Here is a 23,796-nt window from a genome sequence, read left to right on the forward strand (position 1 = left end):
AGCTGATTGCACACGAGCGAACGGCAAGACTTAAAATGCGAATATTAATACAATTCTTAAATTAGGAAAACTCATGGAAAAAACAAGAATTGTTAAATTTTTTAACTTGAATTTGAATCAGTGGGATATGTACTACATGTTTTAAATAGTAAAATGTTTTAAGTCGTTGTGATGTCTTTTTAATTTGGTGTTAAAGTCTATCGTCTAAAATATTAAAATTTTATTTTAAATGTAATTTTCAAAAAGGTATATAAAAGTGAGTCCAGCCTAGTCCAACCTTGAAACCAATGGTGTGTTGTAGAGTAATTAATTCTTGTTTAATTGCATATAGTGAGAAATGCCACATTTGACCACATTTCTTTAAATTTGCAATAAAAGATGCCTATATTTTGTATGAAAATGCCAATTAAAACGCTGAAGTAACGTCTTTATACTCATGCAAACTAATAAATATCCAACAAAATGTATCAAATATAGTTATTCTAATAAAATACAATAAAAAAAAAAAATATTGAATCGTAGAAAGTTTTTATAACCCACTTTTCATGCAACTATAAGGAAAAACAGGACTATTTTCCGATTCTTTCTATGTAAAATATAGGAATTCGTCATCCGATTCCTATAAAATTTTTAAAATGTAGTTAAAATGACTTAATCTTGAAGTAAACGAAGTTTTATGAATTTATCTTAAAAATTTCTTAGTCGTTCCTATGAAAGCTATAGGATATAGTTTCCTGATCCGGATAATTTTGATCCAGTATCATCCAATAAGTATAATTTTACGATTGGTAAAGTTTCAAGTTGATATCTCTTAAATTGACGAAGTTATTAATTTTGGCCAAAAAAAGTGGTCGGCTGGACCATAGTGCTTTGTCTGCCTGAATAAATTGGCAAATGCAAAGCATACTTTTGTGAGCTCGGCTCGGCTGCTTTGCGCTTTTTGATTTCCGCTCTCTCTCTTTCTCTTTCTCTGTCCCGCTCTTATGCAAATTGTTGTAATTACTACAATTCGGTTGAGCATTTTTATGGCCAAAAAGGAAAGGCTGTAGAGCACAAAAAAGCGAAAAGAAACGAGTATATATAAGCGAAATGTATGCGGAAATATTTGTGCGCTAATTGCGTGGCCCCGAAAAAAGGAGCCGGGGGATCCGGGGGGCAAGGATTCCGCCCAGGATCTGTGTGCTTAAGCATTTTACGCTCATCAAAGGCGTCGCTTGCCATTAGCGCCATTAATAAACACTCGTTAGCTGCCAGACAGGAGCGCAGGCTGTGGAGGAGCCCCAGAACGCGGACCAAAACCTCTCGAATGTGTTGCTGATAATTAGAATTAGCTCACAATTAGCAGAGCCCTACCAAAGGATGATGGGTGGAGGACCCGCAGGACCTAGCCAGGTTGCCATAAGCTTATTAGTTGGCGTTCATTTTTATTATTTCTTTTGGTTTTTTTTTTTTTTTTTGCCGCGATAATAAGCAGCTTGGTCTTGAAAAATCCTTGGCAACAAAATGAACGCTGCTGTGTGAGCCAGCCAAGTGCAGGCGAAGAAAAATGTTAAGACTAAATGTTATTATAATTTTATTTTTTAGTGATCTCCTTTCTAAAATATATTCGAATTCAATGAAAAGGAAGACCACCTTAAATATAAACTTAATCCTTCTATAAGATTTTTCTTTCAGTGCCTCACCCACCTGGCATACCTTTCCATCGAGCGCTAAGCGTTGGGCCAACACAATAGCAAACACCTGCGGACAAAAGCTGCTTACGGAAATGCACAGCCAAGGAAAAGCGGGCCAAGAAGTGGGGAGGCGGAGGCGTTGGCGTTGGCGGGATATGGATGGCTCCTACAAGAGTTATTACATTTTAGCTTTTCCTCTGCTCCGTCATCTTGCGTTTGTGCGCTTTTCATCTGCAACAACTTTTGCTGCATTTTAATAAATATGCAATCTAAAAACGCTTTCTACACAAACAAAGCCGCAATAACCACAGAGGTTCCGGGCTTGGAAACGCTGGGTAAATGCTTCTCCAACGCTTTTTTCTAGGGTAGCCAATGCCAAGAGTAAAGGCGTTAATTACGCTCTCCCAGAGACGCAAAACGCTTGAGAGCAGCCGCCAATAGAAAGCGAGGCGGCGACAGCCCGCCGCATTATGTGCGATGGGATGCGTACGGGCCCAGGCCTTAATGGCATCAAGAAAAGCGGGAAAACCGGGGCTGTAACGGTTGCAAAATGTGCGGAGTGGTTGTGCGGTGTGTCTGCATCGCTTGCAGTTGCCACATTTTTAATTAGCGTCCTTAAAAGCTCATTGAATGGTCGAAAAAAATGAGAGAAAAAAAGTGGCAAGAAAGGCGAAACAAGCCAGTGAATGGCTATATGTATATGTGTGCGGTTGCATTACGGCTTCAGTGTGGGTGTGCGTGTGTGTGCAATGGCCGCCAATTAGGGAAATGTCCAAAGGTTAAAAGATGTAAGCCGGGAGATGCCCTAACGGAATCTTTGATACAAGCCTAGCTTTAGTTTTAAATTAAAAATTAAACCAGAGAGATATTTTCATGCTTATAAAACATCTAAGATATTTTTAAAATCTTAAATTAATTACTTAATTAACTTTAAATTATTAAAGATTTATAAAAATGTATTTTAATTCAATATTAAGTAAGGAAAAACTGAATACACAAGTAATATATTAACACCAAAAATAATTAAAGAACTAAATACACAACCAGATTTAACTTTTACTTTTAAGACCATAATCCCAGGCTAGGATCACTTTCCAATTTGATTTCCATTCTGCTCCAGGAAAGGTCCTGTAAGGACCATACCCAACTGGGCCCGCCAGCAAGTAGAAGATTCAAATAGACCACATCTCCCCTGGCCATAGGGATGTGGGTGCAAGGTATTCAATGGGGCCATAATGGCAGGGGGATTCTTCCTGAATTGCGGGAGTGAAATGCATAGAGCATTAGCCGGAGATGAGCGGTTGTTGGCTCTAGGACGCGGCAACGCGCCGTCGAAGCACGTGTAAAGAGGTGGCCAGATGTTGCCTGGTTACCAGCCAACTGCCCTGGATCCCACGCCCTTTCTGCTGCACCCTTGACTCTCGAAAAGCCAAACCAAATTGCTGGTAAGCCTCATCCTAAAACCCTCGAACCCCTAACCCGTCCTCCATTAAATGCCGCTCACACACGCACACATACATGGCTTAAAAGCGAAATGCAACATTTATGGTTAAGCTCCCAAAATGGCCGCCAGTGCAGCCATGATGCGGTGCATCCCCCGTCTGAGGGGCTGTGCAGCTGAGCGGCACGAAGGACTTCCAACTTGGCGCGTTGATTGCTGCGGCCACACTTCCGGAGCGCCAGAGACAGAGATTGAGTATGCCGGAGCTCGATGATGGATGGAGGGCTGGGTGGGGTGGGGTGGATGGTTGTCCAGGTAAATATTCTAGGACACTCGACCATTGCAGAACCAATTAGCTCAAGAGCAGTGGGATTTCCATGAAGAGAAGAGAAGCATGCACAGGAAAAATTACGTATAAAAGGGGATTGGTTATAGAAAGGAAGATGAAAATTTTTATTTAATAATTTTATTGATAATAATAATAATAATTACCTTTATTTTTACCTTAATTAATTAAATATTTTCCTTAGTGTTTGCAATGTGAGAAGTGTAACAAAGCCCTTCTATAGATTGACCTCCTCAACGGAGCTGGGGCAGCATGTAAATGGTATTCCAGGATTCCAACTAAAATCAATATTCATTTAAATTATCACCCAACACCACCTTTTCTCTCCTTTTTTCAAGTGGGAACAATAACAGGCTCCATGATGTTTATTGTTTTTCACTTTTTACACACTTCACTGGGCATTGACTTGTACAAGCTACCTATGTATGGGGTGTGTGTGTGTGTGTGTGGATTCTAGATCCTGGATCCAGGATGCTGGCGGAGAAACAGTCGATTTCAACTGAACTGTAGATAATCCCCTGACAACGGCAGTTAACAGGCAACGATTACTTGGCAACAAGTCAATTACGACTCAACTCGAAGCGAATCTCGAGCCCAGGAATTGTTCCCAGAGCCCCCGTCCCTCCACCATTCCGGGGGCGAGAAGCCGCCTGGTTCCAGCGATAACCGACTTGGAGTTGGGAACACAATAAATTCCTTGACCGGCCCTGGCCAGTCGTCCAACTCGTGCCTTCAATAGCTCGGGAATCCCCTTTAATGCCCTAACTAATTGAGCAGGGCCATGCGGGCAGCCAGGAAGAAGGATTCGGCGGGGAGTCGGACTCAGACTTGGACTAGGTGGACTTCCTGGCAGCCTTATCGCCAAGTGGCAATCGCTTGTAATCTGTCGGTTAGCTTCGCGCCACAGCCGCCAAAAACTAAGTCGGGTGGTTAGAGTATTAAACTACTGAAGAAAGGGTATATCAGGCTTTTGTTTAATTCAATTTTTTTTGGAATAGGTCGAACAGTATTTTTATATATTGAAAACATGAAAAATTTCTAACAAAATAGTAAATCAACAGAAATAAAAATATAGGCCTTTCCCACATATTTAATTATCGTTATTAAGTTCTTATAATATATACTTCTCCTAAAGTCTTCTCCCTTCAATATTAAACCCGTTTTGGAGAGTATTCCACTTTTCGTTAGAATCCTTTTTCAAAATCCAACTCTTGCTTAGCGCAAATTACTTTTGGCGAAATTTTTACAACATTTTTATTGGCTGTCGAATGGGCGAGGGAGATAGGCCGAGGTCAAGATTTGGCTGGCTTTGCGATTTCAGTTATGCGGTTTCAAAATTCAATTAAAAGCCAACATCACATTTCTCTTGTCGTCGTCTTGAGCTCTGCTTCTCACCCATTCTCCCATTTAGCCAGCTGAACTCACCGAGATAAGGCTGGAAAAGTGAAAACAATGTGGGGGAAAGGATGGTGATTTGGGTAAAAATCAGTGGCTGTAGCAGTAGCCAAGGCTGCCGATGGGGTTTTATCGGGCCAAAAGGACCCTTGCCAATAAAGGCTGAAACATTTCCTTTGAAGCGATTAGTTTTCGATTGGTGTGTGTAAGCTCATACTTAGCAAAGTATAATATCAATTTATTTTTAAAGTTTAAAAGTTTACGAGTATGTTAATTAGTGGATAATAGCTGTCGGCTTAAAAGAGTTTTAGAATTAGGCTGCGGTGACGAGATAAAATTTATACATTTTAAGAAATTTAAAAAAATGCAACCAAACTTTCAATTTAAGTTGGAGACATCAAAGGCCAGTTCTATCTCACAGATTTAAATGTAATTAAAAGTATCAGGACATCCCCAAATCTCAAATCTGTTCAAGCTCTGCCACCTCTCCCTTTGACAAAAGTATTTACTTAATATATATTTTTTTTATTTTGTTTAGCAGCACGTGCTGCAAATTTGTCTGGAAATTGTTCGACTACGAATCATTCAGGCGGCAACAGACAAACACAGACGGAAAAACAATGCGACAAACGCCAAAGCAAGGACAGATTTTATGGTCTAAAAAGGGAGATGGGGAGCAAGGACTCTGAAAGAGACGGGAATGGGCGCAGGAGATGAGCTCACTCGCTTGGCTGCATTTGCATATTTTGTTGCGAATTGTTGCTCGGCTGCCTGCTAATAGGAAAATGCGACACATAGGCTAGTGAATAGAGCACAGAGGCGCCTAGAGGGGGTCCTTTTAGGTCCTGAAAAAATCTTAAAAAACTTTGCATGGTTTTGTTTTACGCGTCTTAAGGGAAACTATTTTACAATTCTTAAAATTTGTTTAACAGAATGAAATTATATTATAAAGCAGGACCTGCCGGCGCCTCTGCTTATCACTAAGGGTGCGAAAGAGAAGGCCTATTGAGTGAAGGAGACGGCAGCTGGCCTGTGCGTGTCGGCACGTGTTTGTTTTGCATGTCTAATGCGCTTTGAACTCCTTGCCTGCTGCAGCAGGAAACTGTATGTCAAATGCTTAATCAGCCGCACACACACACACAGATGCACTCTTAACAAACACAAATACACTCTTTTACACACACACACACACACACACACGAAAAGAAAGCAAAGCAGAAGCCAGCAAACAAAGAAAAGGAGCAGCGAGCCAGGCATAAATATTTCAATAGCATACTTTTCGGCTACGTGCTCCAACGTTGCAAAGCCTGATCCGGATTCGGATCTGCATTTAACACCGAACTGGCGTTTGAACACAGCAGCGGTAAAAATAATGGTCTTTAATATAAAGAAAATTAAAAGAAATTTAAATAAAATCAATCGAAATTTTATTTTAAATATATTTTAAAGCAGAAAATTTTGTATACAATTTTTAATATAATTTTATAATATTTAACATTTTCAATCTCTTTATTACTTAAAATTCTCACCTGAATTGTTTAAACAATGGCTGCAAGTGTGTGTGTCTGCTCCAATGCATTTTATTCAATGCGAATAATTGAAAATCCGTATGCCCCTTTAGCCCCATGTCTGTCAATGAAAGACTGCAAACTTTGTCGGATTTCTCAGTTGATAGAGTCGGTAAAGTGGCAGCAGAAGTTTCCTGTAGGAAGCACATATTCGATTTGTTCAGAAATTAGAGATATGTATATACGAGCTAGCATAGAAAGCAGGTAAATAAAGGGGTATTTATAATTGAAAAGAAACTTAAATAAATTCAAATGTTTTTAATACTGTAGTGTTTATATCTCATATAATGTACTTTTGGAATTTAATAATTATTATTATAATTATTATTATACCATTAATATATATTCTAAAGGAGTTCTTAAATTCTCCTCCCAAAAACCTTATCTTTGTAGCCGCCTCTGGACATTAATTCCCCTTCGCCAAAATAGATTTAATTCAGCTTTTAATATAATTATACCGACTTCGGCTTCAGTTTGAGCAAAAGTTGTGCCATCAGTTTCAGCAACTGGGTAAATCTTAAAGAAAGATTTCGCCTTGATTCGATTACTTAAACATTCTAGGAAATCTATGGCCACGACAAACAATTAAAACGCTTTCCCAGCATGACAGGCTGGCAGCAACAGGGGGTGCGATGGAAAAGGAAAATAGGGTGAAGGCCGTCCGCCCACACGGGTCTATTAAAACTGGCAGCTGGCTCTGGCAAATGCCGGGAAATTGTTGTGTATTTTCGGGCGTTGCGTTCTATGCGTGGCGGAGACAAAGTTTCGGTCTCAAAGTATTTGGAAACTCATTTTGCTCAGTCTATGGTCCCTGGTCCCTGGTACATTGATGCTGTTGCTGTTGCTTTTGGCTTTGCTTGGCTTTTGGCGTAATTTCGTTGTCATTAAGTTGGCATTATAACAAAATGCCTTTTCAATCACTTTTGACTAAATGCACTGTCTGCGAGAGGGAAGGAAGGGGGAAGCCCGAGAATGAGAGCTCTCCGCCGCCAGCTGCCTTTCATTCGTTCATTCATCCAACATTCACTCCCGGCTCAAGGACGCGCTCCACCAAGTGTCGGCAATTTTTCGACAGGGATAAGTAAGCATAACAATGCCGGCTAGCAGGAGCAGAATCAGAAACAGAAGCAGGACCAAAACGAGGACCAGGATCCGGGGAAACCGCAAAGTTAAAAAAAAAAAGTAAACGAAAAAAGTCCAGCTAGACACTGGGAGAAAATAATATATTCTGGATTGGATAATGTTTTGAAATTATTTTTAGGGATTTTTATTATTTAATTAATAGCTTTTTCAAGGATTAAAACATTATTTTAAATGATGAAAAATTCTTTTTCCAAAGATCTTTTAGATAATTACTGTCTTACAAAAACATTACTTCAATTTATATTCAAATATTAGAAAAGGAATTCGTAAAATTAAATTAAATTAAAATATTCAAAAATTTTATAATTTGATGATAATTATATCGATATTCCTTTAAGTCTGTTGCCAGGACAATTTACGATTATAATTTCCCCGAGTGTTCTTTACTTTATTTTAAAGAAGCCAGGACGGGATGAGGTGGACGTGGAGGTCGAAACGCAGTAAATTTCAAGCGTTTCATCAATGTCACTGCAAAAGGACTCCTCGTCCTGGTGGCCCACGCATATCCTTTTGTATTTAAAATGTTTGCCTGCCTTCGCCTGATGAACACGGAGCAGAGCCAAAAGTTTCTTCTCCTCTTTTTTATTTTTGGTTTTTTTTTGCTCTCGCAACAATTTCATTATCTGCGGAGAAATGGAGAAATGGCAGCGAGGGAAAGTGGGGGAAAGTGAGTGATAGGGCAGTTGTTGTGTGACAGGCGACACGCCGCAGCAAGTGGCAAAGGACTCGCTCGTCCCCGTCCCGTTCTCTTCCTTTTCGAGGGCTGCAAGGACCGAGCAAATTTTTATGGCAAAAACTTTTTCATAGCATTTTTCAGAGCATACATTAAGGCGCTGATTCATGTGTGCACAGTAAGGACTGGCTAAATTGGCCATGGTTAGAAATGACTTCTCAAACTTTTCAAAAATCAAAATAATTCAAAAGTAAAAGTTCTATATTTATGAGAATTTATTTAATGAGGCCTAATGATGTAAGAAATGTGCCATGTAATGGGTTTAGTATTTGTTTATTAAATGTAAAAATTTATTTGCCGTATTGATTTATCATGAATTGATACATAAATTAAGAGAGAGTTCCCAGAGGGGCTTTACTAAAAAAAATAATTATGTATGGCCTTTCTACATTAATTTTTCATTAAAGTTATATAATTAATTTGTATAGTTCAAATTACGCAATATAAATTTAATTAAGACAAATATTTAATTACCAGCTCAACACCTAATTAGCAAAGTTTATAATATAAGCTGGTGTTATTCGTTTGTTTATAAGCTAAACATTAATTATAGATGCTTCAGAGGGTCTTTATATTTATTTCTAGCTTACTGTATTCATTGGGGCAACGACCAAAAAGTGGGCGTGGCTGCAGCGATAATGCGGCGTTAATACGGAGCAGAAAGAAAAACAGGAGTTGGGAAAAGAAAAGCATCCTGCGGCGCATTTGCATAGGCTTAATTTAAATTCCCTTAAACAGCAGCCCGATATGTCCGCGCCTAGGAGTGTGTGTGTGTGTGTGTGTGTGGATAGGCCCAAAAAGGACAATGATCGTTGGACCTTTTTTCCACCGAAAAAAGGAAAACGAAAACTTGGCCAGAATGAAACCGAAGAAACAGACCGAAAGAAACGTGGAAAATCAGAGAAAAACAAGGCGAAAAGGTTGCACCCCTTAAGTTTGGCCAAATAACTGCAGGCGAACGCTGGGAAACTCATACACACATACAGATACGCTCAAGGAAGGATATTCCAGGGAATAAGCACGGGACACTGGAGACCTTTGAGCAGCGACATAACAAAATCAAAAGGATTTTGCGTATAAGTTGCAAATTAAGTTGCCCTCGTCCTTGCTGTTGTTGCCACTTCCACATCCACTTTCATTTTTACATTCACATCCACGCCCAGTTTCCCATTTGTCCGTGTCCTTGTTTCGCTTACCCCCCCGCTCTTTGGGCTTCCCTCCCGTTTTTCGGGTTGTTCCGTTGCGTTTCCAACTTCATCATCTTATGTGCTTATGATATCCCTTTGGCCCTGCGGCCAAAGAACAACAACCAGGAACAACAATAACAAGAAGTGAAACATGTCCTTGGCCTCGGCACACGCTTCCTATTTGGGTTAAACTTGTCAGCGATTGTGGCATGGGTTAAGGATTGGGTGCTGAGGCTTTAAATTAACAGATGGATATCTGGAGGGAGTTTTTGAAGGGCAAGACGCGTGCAAAGATCCTTTTTCAGTCATCAGTTTAAAATTAAATAAATCGTATTTTATATTTTATATTCTAAATATTTAGCTACCTTTGATTTCTACCCTGATTTCCCATGAAAATAATTATAAATTTTTAATTATTATAAAAATATTGATGTGAATCATCTTAAAAAAGTCCATGCTTACCTTGCTTATTGAATAGGAAACGTCTTCGATTAGCCATGTAAATAAAACGCTTTCATCGGAATTGGTGCGTAAAAAATCAGTAATGCGATTATATTCAGTGTAAATACATTCAACAATTTTGAGCTTATAAATTATATCCAAAATACAGTCAAGGATATCCTTATAAATACACCTAAAAACTGAATTTCACGAAAAAATATTTTTAAAACACTATTCCTAGCTTTAAATTATAATAAATGAAATTTTTATTTAAATATTTTTCCACAAAAATTTAATTCAATATGCACTTAATATTGAGAGCTAAAAATCCCGCTTCTAAGCTCAGTAAATATGAAGATAATATCTGGTATATGTGAGGCTTATCTAACCATTCAGATATTCTGCGGCCGTTAGCCTCTGCCCCCCAAAAAAAAAAGAGAAATCCTTTAATTGAGTGCACACTTAGGCCAGTATTCAGCAGACGGGAAAAGGAAAAGAAAAAATAAAGGGGAAAGGACTCACGAGCACATGGGTAACGGGTCCTTGCCGCCTGACTGCTGCCTTTTTATGCGCTTTTAGCGCCATTATCCTTTTACGATTATCGCCGCTAAAGCGAATTGACTGTTTGACGTTCAATTGAAATTTTGCATTAAAGCTCAATGGCTTAACCCCTTCAAATTATGCAATACGTTCCCGGGACCCCTTCGTCCGCACATCCTTCGTCCTTAAAGTCCCCCGAACCCATCCTAAAATCCTGTGAAACTCCGCCATCAGCAACGCAATCCCAGACTGAGCCCAAGCAGCTTTCAGCTCGCAGTTCGCAAATAGCAAATGGATCGGGGACTTGCAGGGGGCCTGCAAAAGGGTGGCAAGGATGTGGCAAGGATATGGGGGAGCAAGGATACTCGGCTGCTCACAGATCCAAAGCGATGCCAACGGAACAGAACGGAACGGAACGGAGCGAGCATCGAATGGCAGCCAATTAGCGCGCATTGCTCATACGCCGCGTTTGTCATGGCAGCCAGACGCCCACACACACTCCCACACATGCTCACTGACAGACACATATACATGCTTACAGGCCCTGACACACATATGCAAGAGTTGTAAGTACACCTTAAAAAAATATATATTATTTTTCTTAAAAATCATGAGAAATAATCTCATAAATAATTACAGAAAAAATATTTTTTCAGTTTTAATAAACTTTTGGCTTGTTTATTTTAGTATACAGATCGAGACACATTTACTGACAAAAACAGTTCAATATGAAATCCACAGATATATACTTTATTACTTGTGTTACATAAGCCTTAAAATATCTTTAAAGCTCACCTTTTGTACAGTGTGTGCCCCTCGCATAGCGGAAACGGAAGTTGTAAGGGGATTTTCAATTTGCAATTGAACTGATTCTGATTTTTTGGCTTGCTTCTTTTGCTCGGCGCTCATTTTATGGCTGACTTGGTACGCCATAGTGGGCGGGGTGTGGCGGGGTGCGGAAATGTAATCATCGCAATCCGCAGATGGGGCTGAGGATGGGGTTGGGGCCCTGGAAATGCGGAGGCGACTCTACATATATACTTACATTTAATTTCCACTAATTGAATCGAAATCGATCTCTCGCTCCCTTGCTGCGGAAAAGCGGAAAAAGCTTTCCACCGGGCCTTGACGTTTGCCTTTCGATTGCGGCTGGCGGCTGGTGAGGTGCGAGCCGGAAAATTTGAGCTGCAGTGCTGCTGGATTTTCGGGTTTCCGGGCGGGCGTTGGCGTTGGCTTTGGCATTAATAAACTTTTCCTATAAATCAAAGAAATTATAATTATTTTTTACCCTTTTTGCTTTTGGCAAAGGGATTAAGTGCTCAGAGGGAATCCGCAGGAAAATCGTGAGCGGGTCTGAAGAAATTGCACCACGAAGGCTTCTAATGAGCAAAACGCGTCAGAGGGTAAATGACTTTTCTGCGATTAGGAAAATTATCGCAATAAGTTGGTGATTCGGAGCAGGAGAGGGGATATAATCGCGCGATAATCGCAGTCACTGATTTGATTTTGTGGGGGAAAATAAGGCAGCGTGGCAGCAAGGCAGCGATAGTGGAAAATACTACGCAGGGAAATGTAAATATAATTTAGATTAAATGATATGACTCAGCGCAGCGAGGTGAAGTGGCCTCTTAATTTTGTTGATGATAAAATCTCATCGATTTTGCAAAACAAATATAGTTTTCCGGTTGCTAATAAGTCAGCGCTTAGGTATTTTTAGTTGTTCTTTTTTCATAAGATTTCAGACAGGATAAAATATTTATTTATATTATTGGTTTTCCATTAAATTATGTGATTCTACCTTTAAATATTTAAAATTCAAATAAACTTAAAATTTCATTAACTTAAAATTTGTCACTCTACAAGTAATTTGGAAATATTTTCCCAAATATACGTCTAGTAAGAGGCGGCATTATCCTCTATTTCCCGGAAGGTGGTCAAAATTTTCTGGTGAAGCTTCTCCATGTGTTCGTCCATGGCCACTTGACCCATCTTGTGATCTTGGAACTTCATCATGGACAGCTCGTAGAGGACGTTGGCGGCCTGCGTCCGTATCAGGCCCCAGGTGACCCGGGCCTCATCCCCGGCCGTGTTCTCCACCGCCCGGTTAGCCGCATCGTAGAAGGCCATCATGTTTCTGAGCATGCCCACCGTCTTGTAGAAGGGACAGTAGGCATCGTAGGTCGAGTAGGAGTTCTGCTGCAGGAAGTCATCCTTCAGCATCTTGGCCACCTCGAGCGTGATCTTATCGGTTTCATTCAGGGACGACTTGCCCACCAGCTGGACGATCTCGGCCAGGTCATCCTCCTCCTGCAACACCTGCTTAGCCTTAGCCCGCAGCAAGGTGAACTCTGGATTGATCTCCTCGTAGTAAGCGTCCAGGATCCGCATGTACTTGGAGTACGACTGCAGCCAGTTTACCGAAGGGAAGTGCTTCCGCTGGGCCAGCTTCTTGTCCAGACCCCAGAACACCTGGACGATGCTTAACGTGGCGGAGGTCACCGGATCGGAGAAGTCACCGCCGGGCGGCGACACTGCGCCAACAATGGACACGGATCCATATCGTTCCGGACTGCCCAGGCACTTGACCAAGCCGGCTCTCTCGTAGAAGGAGGCCAGTCGGGCGCCCAAGTAAGCTGGATAGCCAGCGTCTGCCGGCATCTCGGCCAGGCGACCGGAGATCTCGCGCAGCGCCTCCGCCCATCGTGAGGTGGAGTCGGCCATCATGGAAACGTGGTAGCCCATGTCGCGGAAATACTCCGACAGGGTAATCCCCGTGTAAATGGAGGCCTCACGGGCAGCCACCGGCATGTTGGAAGTGTTGGCCACCAGGGCGGTGCGCTTCATAATGGACTCCATGGTCCCATTCACTTCCGCCTCCAGCTGGGGGAAGTCACGCAGTACCTCGGACATCTCGTTGCCACGCTCGCCGCAACCGACGTAGATGATGACATCCGAGTTGGAGTACTTGGAGAGGGACTGTGAGATCACGGTCTTGCCACATCCAAAGGCCCCCGGAATGGCAGTAGTGCCGCCCTGGACGCACGGAAAGAAGGCATCCAGGACTCGCTGACCGGTGAGGAGAGGAGCGTAGCTGGGCAGTTTGTCATCCGAGGGACGACACTTGCGCACCGGCCACACCTGGAGCATGGTGTGCTCCGTTACCTCGTCGTTGTACTCAGTCTCAATCATCTTTTCATCCACGCTGTAGTTACCCGCGGGAGCCAGCCACTTGATGCGCCCCTGGCAACGGGGAGACAGCATTAGCCGGTGCTGCATCATGCTGTTCTCAAAGACGGAGCCGTAGATATCACCACCCGTGATTAGGCTGCCTTCCTTCAGTTGGCCCGGCGTAAAGGCATATTCGATGTTCCTGGGTAGGCTAGGCACATCGATGCCCTTGGGCACGTAGATGGAGTTGGTCAGCTCGTTGATCGTCCGCAGAGGTCGCTGGATTCCGTCAAAGATACTGCCCATGATGCCGGGACCCAGTTCCACGGACAGCGGCTTGCCCGTCTGGAAAACCGGATCGCCTACACTCACGCCCGAGGTGTCCTCGTACACCTGAATGGTGGCCATGTCACCTTCCAGTCGGATGATCTCGCCCACCAGCTGGCAGTGGCCTACACGCACAAGCTCGTACATGGCGGCTCCGGACATCTGCTCAGCATTCACCACCGGACCGGAGACGCCAAATATTCGTCCCAGGGTTGGATCCTCCTCTTCGATGTCATGCTGCGAGTAGTGATGCGTATTCACAACCTCTTCCTCATCATGCGAGTCTTCCACAAACAGCTCCGGAGATTTCTGTTCCGAGATTTCAGAAGGTGTTTTGGGACTGGGTTGACAGTGGCGACAGGTGCATTTCGGCTTTGCTCCAGGTTCCAGACGTTTTTCCAGAGCTTCTTTCTGCTGAGGAACCCAGCCAGTTGAGGCGATCTTTGGGCTCTCCACCTGCTTGGTCTTAGGTTCCACCAGACTTTTTTCTAGAGATTCTTTTCGCGGAGAACCAGAGCTAGATGAACCGCGCGTCCCTGACTTTTCCATCTGGTTGGTCTTAGGATCCACCGGACGTTTTTCTAGAGATACTTTTCGCGGAGAATCACAGCTACATGATCCGCTTGTCCATGACCTTTCCATCTGGTTGGTCTTAGTTTCCCCTTGACGATTTTCCAGAGAAACTTTTCGCGGAGAACCACAGTTACATGATTCGCGTGTCCTTGACTTTTCCACTTGATTGGTTTTAGGTTTCACTAGAGATTCTTCCAGAGATTCTTTTCGCGGAGGATCCGTGCCACGGGAATTGGCGGTCTTTACCTTGGTCTCCGGTTCTACGAGAGTTTTTTCCAGAGAGTTTATTCCCGGAGGATCCGTGCCACGGGAATCGGCTGTCTTTTCCTTAGTCCCCGGTTCTACCAAAGTTTTTTCCAGAGAGCTCATCCGCGGAGGATCCGTGCCACGTGAATCGGCCGTTCTTGGCATGGTCTCAGACTCTGCCAGAGATGCTCTCAGAGAGCTCATCCGCGGAGGATCCGTGCCACGTGAACCGCTGCTCATTTTCTTGGTATCAGGCTCCATTAGAGATTCATCAACAGAACTCGTCTGCGAAGAATCCGTGATAGTTGAAGTGGTGGGCGAGGTGAGAGGTGCTATCCAAGGCTTCTGGGCGTTGTTCATGATGGCTTTGTTTAGGAAAATATAATTATAACCTCGATTTGGATAAATTTGGTCAATAACTATGTTGAATATGTGTTATAAATAAACTAAGTTGGCAGAAGGGGGAATGAGCGAGAGGATTGTTTTTTCAAATTTAAATCTGAATAGTAATAATAAAGTCTGCCTTTAAGATGAACCAAGGGAAAATCACTTCTTGTTACATTAAATGTATTTGTTGTTGCACTTTATTATTCGTACATTTAATATTTTCATACTTTAAATATTTACATAAATTTAACAAACAAACAGGGAGAAAACATGACTTTTTCACAAATAAACAAGAATTTCCATTCATTAAACAATAATACTATTTATGCATGCATTTGTATTTGTGTCTTTTTTTATGTATGTGTGCGTGTGTGTGTATGTGTCCAAGTACTGGTATGTCTTTTGTTGTTGTTGTAAATGGAAGTACGTAAAAGGACGTTCATAAGTTGTGGCTCTGGTTGTTGCTGCTGTTGTTGTGGTTGCCCCGGGGGGAGCTGAGCCCTTGCTGTAGGGGCGGAGAAGACTGATGGAGGCGTGGCTAAGGGAAGTATCAACCGCAGGCCGGAATGTTTACATCTCTTGCTGGCTCCAAGGAGCTGTGGACTTTGTGTGTGTTTTGGACTTTGTTTTTTTCTTCATCGAATGCAGCAGCGCCTTGATGTTGTTTCTTCGCAATTTCTGATTAGGAGGCTTTTTTCGGGATTGGTTTTTCGACTGCTTTCATTTTTTAAAAGTTAACTATATAACAAATATAAGATTAGAGTGTAAAAGTAGGGCCACCAACACGGTCGGTCGCTCTAGTCCTCCAGATTCCTGAAGGCCTGCTGCAGATCTTCGTGCAGCTGCTCGAAATCGGCCTTGATCTTGGCCTCGCCATCCTTAACAGGGTCCTGCAAGGGATGAGAAAAGCAAGGGTTAGTGGTTTTCAGCCAAAAAACATTAGCCTACGAGTGATTACCTTGAACTTCATGGACGACAGCTGGTACATAATGTTGCCCATAGCCTCACGGATCACGTTCCAGGTAATCTTGTTCTCGGACTGAGCCGTCGACTCCACGGAGTGGCGGGCCAGGTCGTAGAAGTCGATGATGTTCTTCAGCATGCCGACGGTCTTGTAGAAGGGGCAGAAGCGATCGTACGACGAGTAGGAGTTCTGCTGCAGGAAATCGTCCTTCAGCAGCTTGGCCACCTCAAGTGTGATCTTGTCGGTCTCGGCCAGAGAGGCCTTGCCGACGAGCTGCACGATCTCAGACAGATCCTCCTCCTCCTGCAGGATCTCCTTGACCTTGGTACGCAGGGGCACAAACTCGGGGAAGTTCTTGTCATAGAAGTCGTCCAGGGCGCGCATGTACTTCGAGTACGAAATCAGCCAGTTGATCGAGGGGAAATGCTTGCGCTGGGCCAGCTTCTTGTCCAGACCCCAGAACACCTGCACGATACCCAGGGTGGCGGATGTCACGGGATCGGAGAAGTCACCACCAGGAGGCGACACAGCACCGACAATGGACACGGATCCCTCGCGTTCGGGGTTACCCAAGCACTTGACGCGACCGGCACGCTCGTAGAAGGAGGCCAGACGGGCGCCCAGGTAGGCTGGGTAGCCGGAATCGGCAGGCATCTCAGCCAGACGACCCGAAATCTCACGCAGAGCCTCGGCCCATCGAGAGGTGGAGTCAGCCATCATGGACACGTTGTAACCCATGTCACGGAAGTACTCAGACAGAGTGATACCGGTGTAGATGGAGGCCTCACGGGCAGCCACAGGCATGTTGGAGGTGTTGGCCACCAGGGCGGTACGCTTCATGATGGACTCGGTGACGCCGTCAATCTCCACGGACAGCTCTGGGAAATCACGCAGTACCTCAGACATCTCGTTACCACGCTCGCCGCAACCGACGTAGATGATCACATCGGAGTTGGAGTACTTGGAGAGGGCCTGCGAGATCACAGTCTTGCCGCAACCGAAGGCTCCGGGAATGGCGGTGGTACCGCCCTGGACGCAGGGGAAGAGGGAGTCGAGGACACGCTGTCCAGTAAGCAGAGGGTGGTTGGCGGGCAGCTTCTCGGTCACTGGACGGGGCTGACGCACGGGCCACACCTGCAACATAGTGTGCTTGGTGATCTCGCCATCGAACTCCGTCTCCAGGACGACATCATCGACCTTGTAGTTGCCCGAGGGGGCAATGTAGCGCACAGTACCCTTGGCGCGGGGATTGACAATCATCTTGTGCTTGACCAGGGTGTTCTCGTGCACCAGACCGTACAGGTCTCCGCCAGTGATGTGGGAGCCAACCTTGACGTTCAAGGGATTGAACTCCCAGCTGGCCACACGCGACAAACTGGGCACGTTCACGCCCTTGGGGATGTAGATGGAGTTGGTCAGCTCGTTAATGTCCTTCAGGGGACGCTGGATACCGTCAAAGATGCTGCCCATGATACCGGGTCCGAGCTCCACGGAGAGGGGCTTGCCGGTACGCAGGACGGGATCGCCCACGGTTACGCCGGAGGTTTCCTCGTACACCTGGATGGTGGCCATGTCACCCTCCAGACGGATGATCTCGCCCACCAGCTCGTAGTAGCCGACGCGGACCAACTCGTACATAGCCGATCCCGACATGCACTCGGCGGTGACGACTGGAATGAAGGTAATGGATTTAACGAATTAGATGGGCTTATAAATATATAAAATTTTATATAAGAGCCTTGATAAATAGGGAAAGTTATTTTATTTAAGATTTATTGTATATCAATGTTTCTCCAAGAAATGTAGATAATAAATCATAGATCCCTCTTAAGCATTCATATATGTATCTTCGGAGCTCGTTAAACGAATTATGTATTATGATATAAAATAATTTAAAATTAACGGTTTTAAATAAGAAAAAGTCTCAAGAAGACGTTGCTATCCGTAAAACCTTCAGTTTAAAGTAAAGAAAAACCTATTATGACAACTCTTAATTGGTTGACTTAATTTTTAACTATTTATAAAGACATTATTCTTAATATATTTTATAAATAAATAATTATAACTACTTACCAGGACCAGAGACAGCGAAGACACGTCCATATTTGGACTCACGCTCCTCATCATCGAAACGCTTGAGGTTGGACATTTTGCTTTATTCTGGTTCTACGACTGCAAAGAACAAATCAAAGCAAATAGAACAAATTATAAAATGAAAATCCAGCGAAGAAGAGGAGATAGATAAAGTTGAAAATTTTCTTATCACTAATTGGTGGTTGGCCCTTTTGTCAGCTGACAAGCAACAGGTGTAAGCGAGTTGTGCGCCCGCTCTCTCGCTGGTTTTCTCATATAATTATTGGAGAATTACCAACCTGGTTTAAGGTTAAAAAATCGTGTTCGATCTACTGCTGTTTGACTACTAATTTTAAGTGATTTCTCGATTTTTTAACTCCCCCCCGTTCTTCGATTATGCTGCGTAAAACTTTAAAAACAGAGCTTTCGTTTCACGTGACAGAGCTTTGCGCAAGTTCGAAAAATAATTCTCTCCACTAAATCGCTAAATAAATAAAAAAAAAAACTAAATAATAAATCAGAACAAATTAGAAATATGAAATGTAACTGAAAAACTCGTTTACTTGGAAGAACGAAAATATGCGGGTTTTATTTTATCAGAAAAATAAGAAATAACAAGAGAGAGAGTGGGGGAAGTTACGCTCATTCTTGCTCTCCCTCTCTCCATTCGAGTTCGAATATTTGACAATTGCTTTTTGACGTTGATCACAAGACTACTGTCATTGCCGTCAGCTGACAAATGAAAAAAATGGTTAAGAAAAAAAATAAAGAAATCTTAGGGTTGCCTTTTCATGGCTTGAGAACCACCATATTGGATTTATCGGTTATTTATTTAAGAACCCAAGAAGCGTACAACTTAAGTTCGAATTTCGAAACGAGCGGCGGCAGCGATCACAAGACCCACGGTGCGAGCGAGACAGGGCGAACACGGGGAGCGGGGTCAGCTGACAAGGCAAAATATTTTCCACGCGCAAAATTTTCACGTTCGCAGACCGCACTTTTCGAGTTGCATTAAATGCTGGTAGTTTTCAGATTTTTCTCAAATTTATTCTTCACTTGTGGGCGTGTCTTAGGCTGCATTTATTATCTAACACGAATGCAGGCGCTATGCGTGTTTTCGCTCCCCGCTTTGATCGCTGCTTCGTCACTTTTTTCGAGGCGAATTCAAGGTGGAATTTCAAATAAGATCGCCGCTTTGATTTTCAGCGAAATTAACCGTTTTTACTGTTATTTGTTTAGTGTTTTTTAATTGTGGGTGTGAGTTGGCGATGAGGGGGTGGGGACGGGCGCTTACTTTGCTGTGTCTTCGCGTTCACCTTGCGAACGTGTGTGCTGCTGCTTTTCTCCAAACCGAAAACCGACTGAGCCGCAGAAATAAAACGTCGACGCTCGCACTCCGAAAGCTCCCTGTCTTCGATTTCGATTTCGCCTCCGATCCAATCCGATCGCGAGCTTTCGGAGGCGAGCTTCCAAGCTCCAGTTGAGAGAGTTGTGAGCCGATATCGATTGCGAGCGGAGCTTTCCGGTAATCGAAAAGGGTGGGAGGGAGATAGGGAGAGTGAGTGATAGGGAGGGAGCGATAACGAGAGCCAAAGTGGGGTCACACTGGCTGGAATAACTTCGAGGGGAGGTCGTTAAGTTTAAAGTTTCGAAGGACCATGTTTAGTTTAGCTATATTATTAATATTTTTATTATATGAACGTTAAGTTCAAGTTCCTTTCCTGGTTTGAACATATACATAAATACATATATATAATATACATAATATATGTACATAATTTAACAATATAATTTCCAATTTATTTGTCCACTGCGATAATATTATTCGTCCAATTAAAATTAACAGCAACATAAATTTAATTTCCTACCAGCTTCATTTCAACACATGTACATAAATACATGTATGCAAGTGTTAAATGCGCCGAATAAAAAGTGCAATTAATTAATTACACAAGCTATTAGTTTGCTATTTAAAGTTACTGAAATGCAATTTTAAATGAATCAATTCGTGTAAATTGTTGGCTCGGGGGATGCCCCAAAAGGGCCATCAAATGGTATTTTACAGAATCCTCGTCCCTTTAATTTTGTTGTATATTTTTTCCCCCACATTCAGTACAAATGAAACTCACTGCCCTGACGGCAACGGAGGCTGAGGTGCAAAAACTTTGATTAAAATTCGTATTGTAAAAAGATATTTACCAATGATTTACATTTTTTTTTTGTGCAGCCGTACTGTTTTACCCATTATTTTACCTTTTCTTCATTCAGCTGTTGTTCTAGTTCGATTTCATTCCACTTTTTGTGCTTGGGCAGATGCAATCCATGGGAATGAAGTTGGGGGGAGGAAAGATACAAAATGGGAGCCCAGGGAGATAATACAGATGCTCTTTCGATTTATAAATTCTTTATTTATAAAATTAAATAGTTTACACACATACCAACTTTAAATTCAATTGGACAATAATGAATGTTTTTTTTTAAGATTAAATGAACACTGTATTTATATATTGGCAACATTAAAAAAAAATATATTTATTATAATAACATATTTATAAATGTTAATAATCATACTTCAGAATAAGTTTGTGCAAGGAAGGCATATAAATAATATTTTTTAAAGTTTTATTGAAAAATATAATAAATATTAGCAAAATTAACTCTAATTCAGGTTAAGGCACTAAGAATTTTTATAGCAGCAAATTGACTGTAATTCAGATTAAACTTATATAGGGTATCCGACAAAAAATACGACTAAAACTCTAATTGGAATCTCAGTAATAGAAGAAAACGGAAACACTACACTGTTTCCTATGACTAAGAAAATGGAGCAGAAAAAACTACTTTGAAAAACTATGGTCGAGTTTTAAAGGGTAAAACTAACATAAATTTGATCTCTTTTATTTAAATTTCAATTTCAATGGCCTTGTTATCCTGATTTTATTTAGATTTTATAACCAATTTAAACCACATAATATATTAAATAAAAATTACACAAATGCTGTTGAGGTCCTGCTGAATTGTCCTTAGTGCACCTCCACTCCCAGATTGATTTTACTAAATTTTCGGATTGCAGTCAGCAAAAGTGGCATCTACAGCGAAAAACCCTGCTTACAAAGTAGTCAAACAGTCAAAGAGTCGTTGGTGTGTTCAGATGCTATAGATAGGGATAAAAGCAGGAGGGCCGCTCTGAGTTCTCTGGCTTTTTGCATAACTTATAAATCGATGACGTTGGCAGGCGAGAGCGCATCTCGAGTTGGGACATTTGCATAATAAGGCAGAACCAGCAGCAGCAGCAGCACCACCACCACCACCACGGCAATGCATGCGGCATGATGTGATTCAGTGGCGGGGATTTCCCTTCGACTGCTGTGCAGATGTGTGAGATGTACTACCACACCGAGTGTTTTGGATTCTGTGTCAAAATGGCGCAGAAAAATGCTCGAGTGGAGCTGCTGACTGCAGAGCGCCAAAGTGGAATGAATTTGACACGTCGAAGCTGAGATATGTCAGAGCCCCGCAACACACACATTTTGTGAGCCACTTCATAGGATTTTCTCGGTGGGTGTAAGTGGTGTCCTGGTTAAAAATCCTTTCCATGTTAGTTGGGGAATTATGCTTGGAAATTTTGTGCCAGAAAAAATTAGACATTTCGTGCGACATTTATTCGTTTTGCATAAGAAAAAAGGTGCCAAGCTGCTGTTCGTTGAGTGTAAATATAGTTTTTTTATATTTAATCTTTTATTTATATTTTAAGCTTATGAAAATATTCATTTAACAAACTGCATTTGTTAGTGCTTTATGTTTTTTCTTTGCTATTATCTTTTCGCTCCTCTAAATTTTTTGTGGAATATCTGCATATCATCTGGATATATTCGCTATAACTTTATTTTCGTGCATAGATATTTGGACAGAGCCCTAGGGTTTTTTCCATTTCCTTTCTATATATGGGTAACTGTATACATTAAGTCATAACTTCATTTGGCTGCCATGGGGCATTCATTTAGTTTATGTTTGTGCAACTCGCGTATCTCTCGCCCGCTCTCTTCATCTCGATAAATTCATTTGGGTCTTGTTAGGGAACGCCTGCCCGGTCGAAGGTTCCGAACCGACGGCACACCACTGGCTAATCTTGTTGCGCATTGCCATAATTTTCAATTTACATGCACCCAGTGAGTTCCACCCACTCCACGCCGGCTTGCCCACCCGCCTCCCACTCTGTCGGAACGGGAGCTATTCCGGCTATCCGAGTCTGTCCGGGCGTTATATTGGTCACAATAAATTGACTGCAATGGCCCCGACCGTGTGTCTGTCTTAAATCGGGTGTGAGGGCAGGTGCACTGGAAAAAAAGAAGGAAAATAGCTGGAAATAGAACAAATATCTATAGCCAGTTTATAATTTTCCATTCCAAATTATTTTTTTTGGCTTGGTGTAAGAAATGACTTTTCTTTTCTTATCAAACTGATTAAAATGGTTTCTTATCAACATATACATACTACATAAAGAAACTTATCTAAATAATTATTTATGAATATATGTATACATACATTCTTGATGCCTTAAAAATGTATTGGTCTAATTATTTTTTTCTAACACAACTAACAGACCTTCTTGTTTTTACGCTAGCTTTGTGGTCTCACAAAATTCAAATTGGGGAATTTCTGGAGACAATAAAAAGTCCTAAAATGTTTTTATAAAATGTGTTTCCTTAAGATGACAATATTTAGTCTCAATAATATATAAAATATATTTTATATAATTGTATTAAAACCTCTGTATTTTTTCTGTGCAATTTTCAAGCATGGCCGTCGTCGGCCTTCGCTTCCATTCGCTTGATTATGGCCTGCAGTCCTCCATCGTCCTGCTGCCGGTTGCCTGCTCCCTGCCATTACACTGCAGTTGCATTAGGCGCCATCGAGGCGCTGGCAAAGTGCAACATTTCGATGGGCGCCATCATCGTGGGCAGCGCGCATCCTTTGTCCTCCATTCCGGCGTGCCTAATCATTGACACATTCATTGATGCATCCGAGCGCATTCTGGCATATTTACGAGCTGTCCTAATTGTCCGCAAGCAGATGCATGGCGCGTTCCATAGGCATTGCCCTTGCAATTAGAGCCTTAGTCCTGATGGTTAGTTAGTAGCTTTTAGTGTTTTATAATCTTGAAAATTTTGAACATTAACATATAAGCTTCGTAAAACTAGTTTTAAAGCCTTAACAAATAAGTAATTAATTTAAAATCATGTCAGGTTCTTTGAAAATTCGTAAAACTAAATAAATTTCGCGAATCGTTTCTCCACCAGTGAGTTTTTAAGCCTCTCGGCAGATAAGTCTTGGTGCACTTTACCACAACAAACAAAGCCAAGATTTAGCAACAGCAAAGAAGCCAGGCAACAGCAGTGAAAAACGAAGGATCCCAGCACGCAGGACCAAAAGCAAAAGGAGCCAAGCCTTTGGTCCCCCGTAAGCAGTAAACTTTTTCACATGCCCTGCCCCTCATACGCTCATAAAGTCAGTCTGAAAACTAATTTGAAAGAACATTGAAAATCCCTTAAAATTGCAGTAACATTTACAAGCATAAAAAGTTTCTGAGA

The 23,796-nt window shown here is 42.2% G+C and overlaps 2 protein-coding genes across 2 annotated transcripts; both read right to left on the reverse strand.

Annotated features, from left to right (window-relative positions):
• Positions 1-12,216: 12,216 nt before the first annotated feature.
• Positions 12,217-15,245, reverse strand: LOC108077296 (V-type proton ATPase catalytic subunit A-like). The gene has a single exon (XM_017170575.3). It carries the CDS (start codon positions 15,139-15,141, stop codon positions 12,361-12,363), a length of 2,781 nt encoding a protein of 926 aa, XP_017026064.1. The 5' UTR covers positions 15,142-15,245; the 3' UTR covers positions 12,217-12,360.
• Positions 15,246-15,342: 97 nt separating this feature from the next.
• On the reverse strand, positions 15,343-19,615 carry LOC108077217 (V-type proton ATPase catalytic subunit A). Its single transcript, XM_017170472.3, has 4 exons — positions 19,500-19,615; positions 18,206-18,304; positions 16,127-17,802; positions 15,343-16,058 (listed from the first exon to the last, which is right to left on the reverse strand). The coding sequence occupies exons 2-4, from the start codon at positions 18,279-18,281 to the stop codon at positions 15,966-15,968; spliced, it is 1,845 nt and encodes a 614-aa protein (XP_017025961.1). The 5' UTR covers positions 18,282-18,304; positions 19,500-19,615; the 3' UTR covers positions 15,343-15,965.
• Between the last annotated feature and the right edge of the window lie 4,181 nt (positions 19,616-23,796).

The sequence above is a fragment of the Drosophila kikkawai genome, chromosome 2L, assembly GCF_030179895.1.
Source record: "Drosophila kikkawai strain 14028-0561.14 chromosome 2L, DkikHiC1v2, whole genome shotgun sequence".
NCBI lineage: Eukaryota > Metazoa > Arthropoda > Insecta > Diptera > Drosophilidae > Drosophila > Drosophila kikkawai.

What these genes read in the sequence shown, in the direction of transcription:
- LOC108077217 (XM_017170472.3), bottom strand. Translation starts at nt 18,281, where the DNA reads ATGTCCAACCTCAAGCGTTTCGATGATGAGGAGCGTGAGTCCAAATAT. An exon ending in CTTCGCTGTCTCTGGTCCTG is followed by an intron (nt 17,803 to 18,205) that starts GTAAGTAGTTAT and finishes CCTTCATTCCAG; the next exon opens with TCGTCACCGCCGAGTGCATG. An exon ending in TGTCGTCCATGAAGTTCAAG is followed by an intron (nt 16,059 to 16,126) that starts GTAATCACTCGT and finishes CATCCCTTGCAG; the next exon opens with GACCCTGTTAAGGATGGCGA.
- LOC108077296 (XM_017170575.3), bottom strand. Translation starts at nt 15,141, where the DNA reads ATGAACAACGCCCAGAAGCCTTGGATAGCACCTCTCACCTCGCCCACC.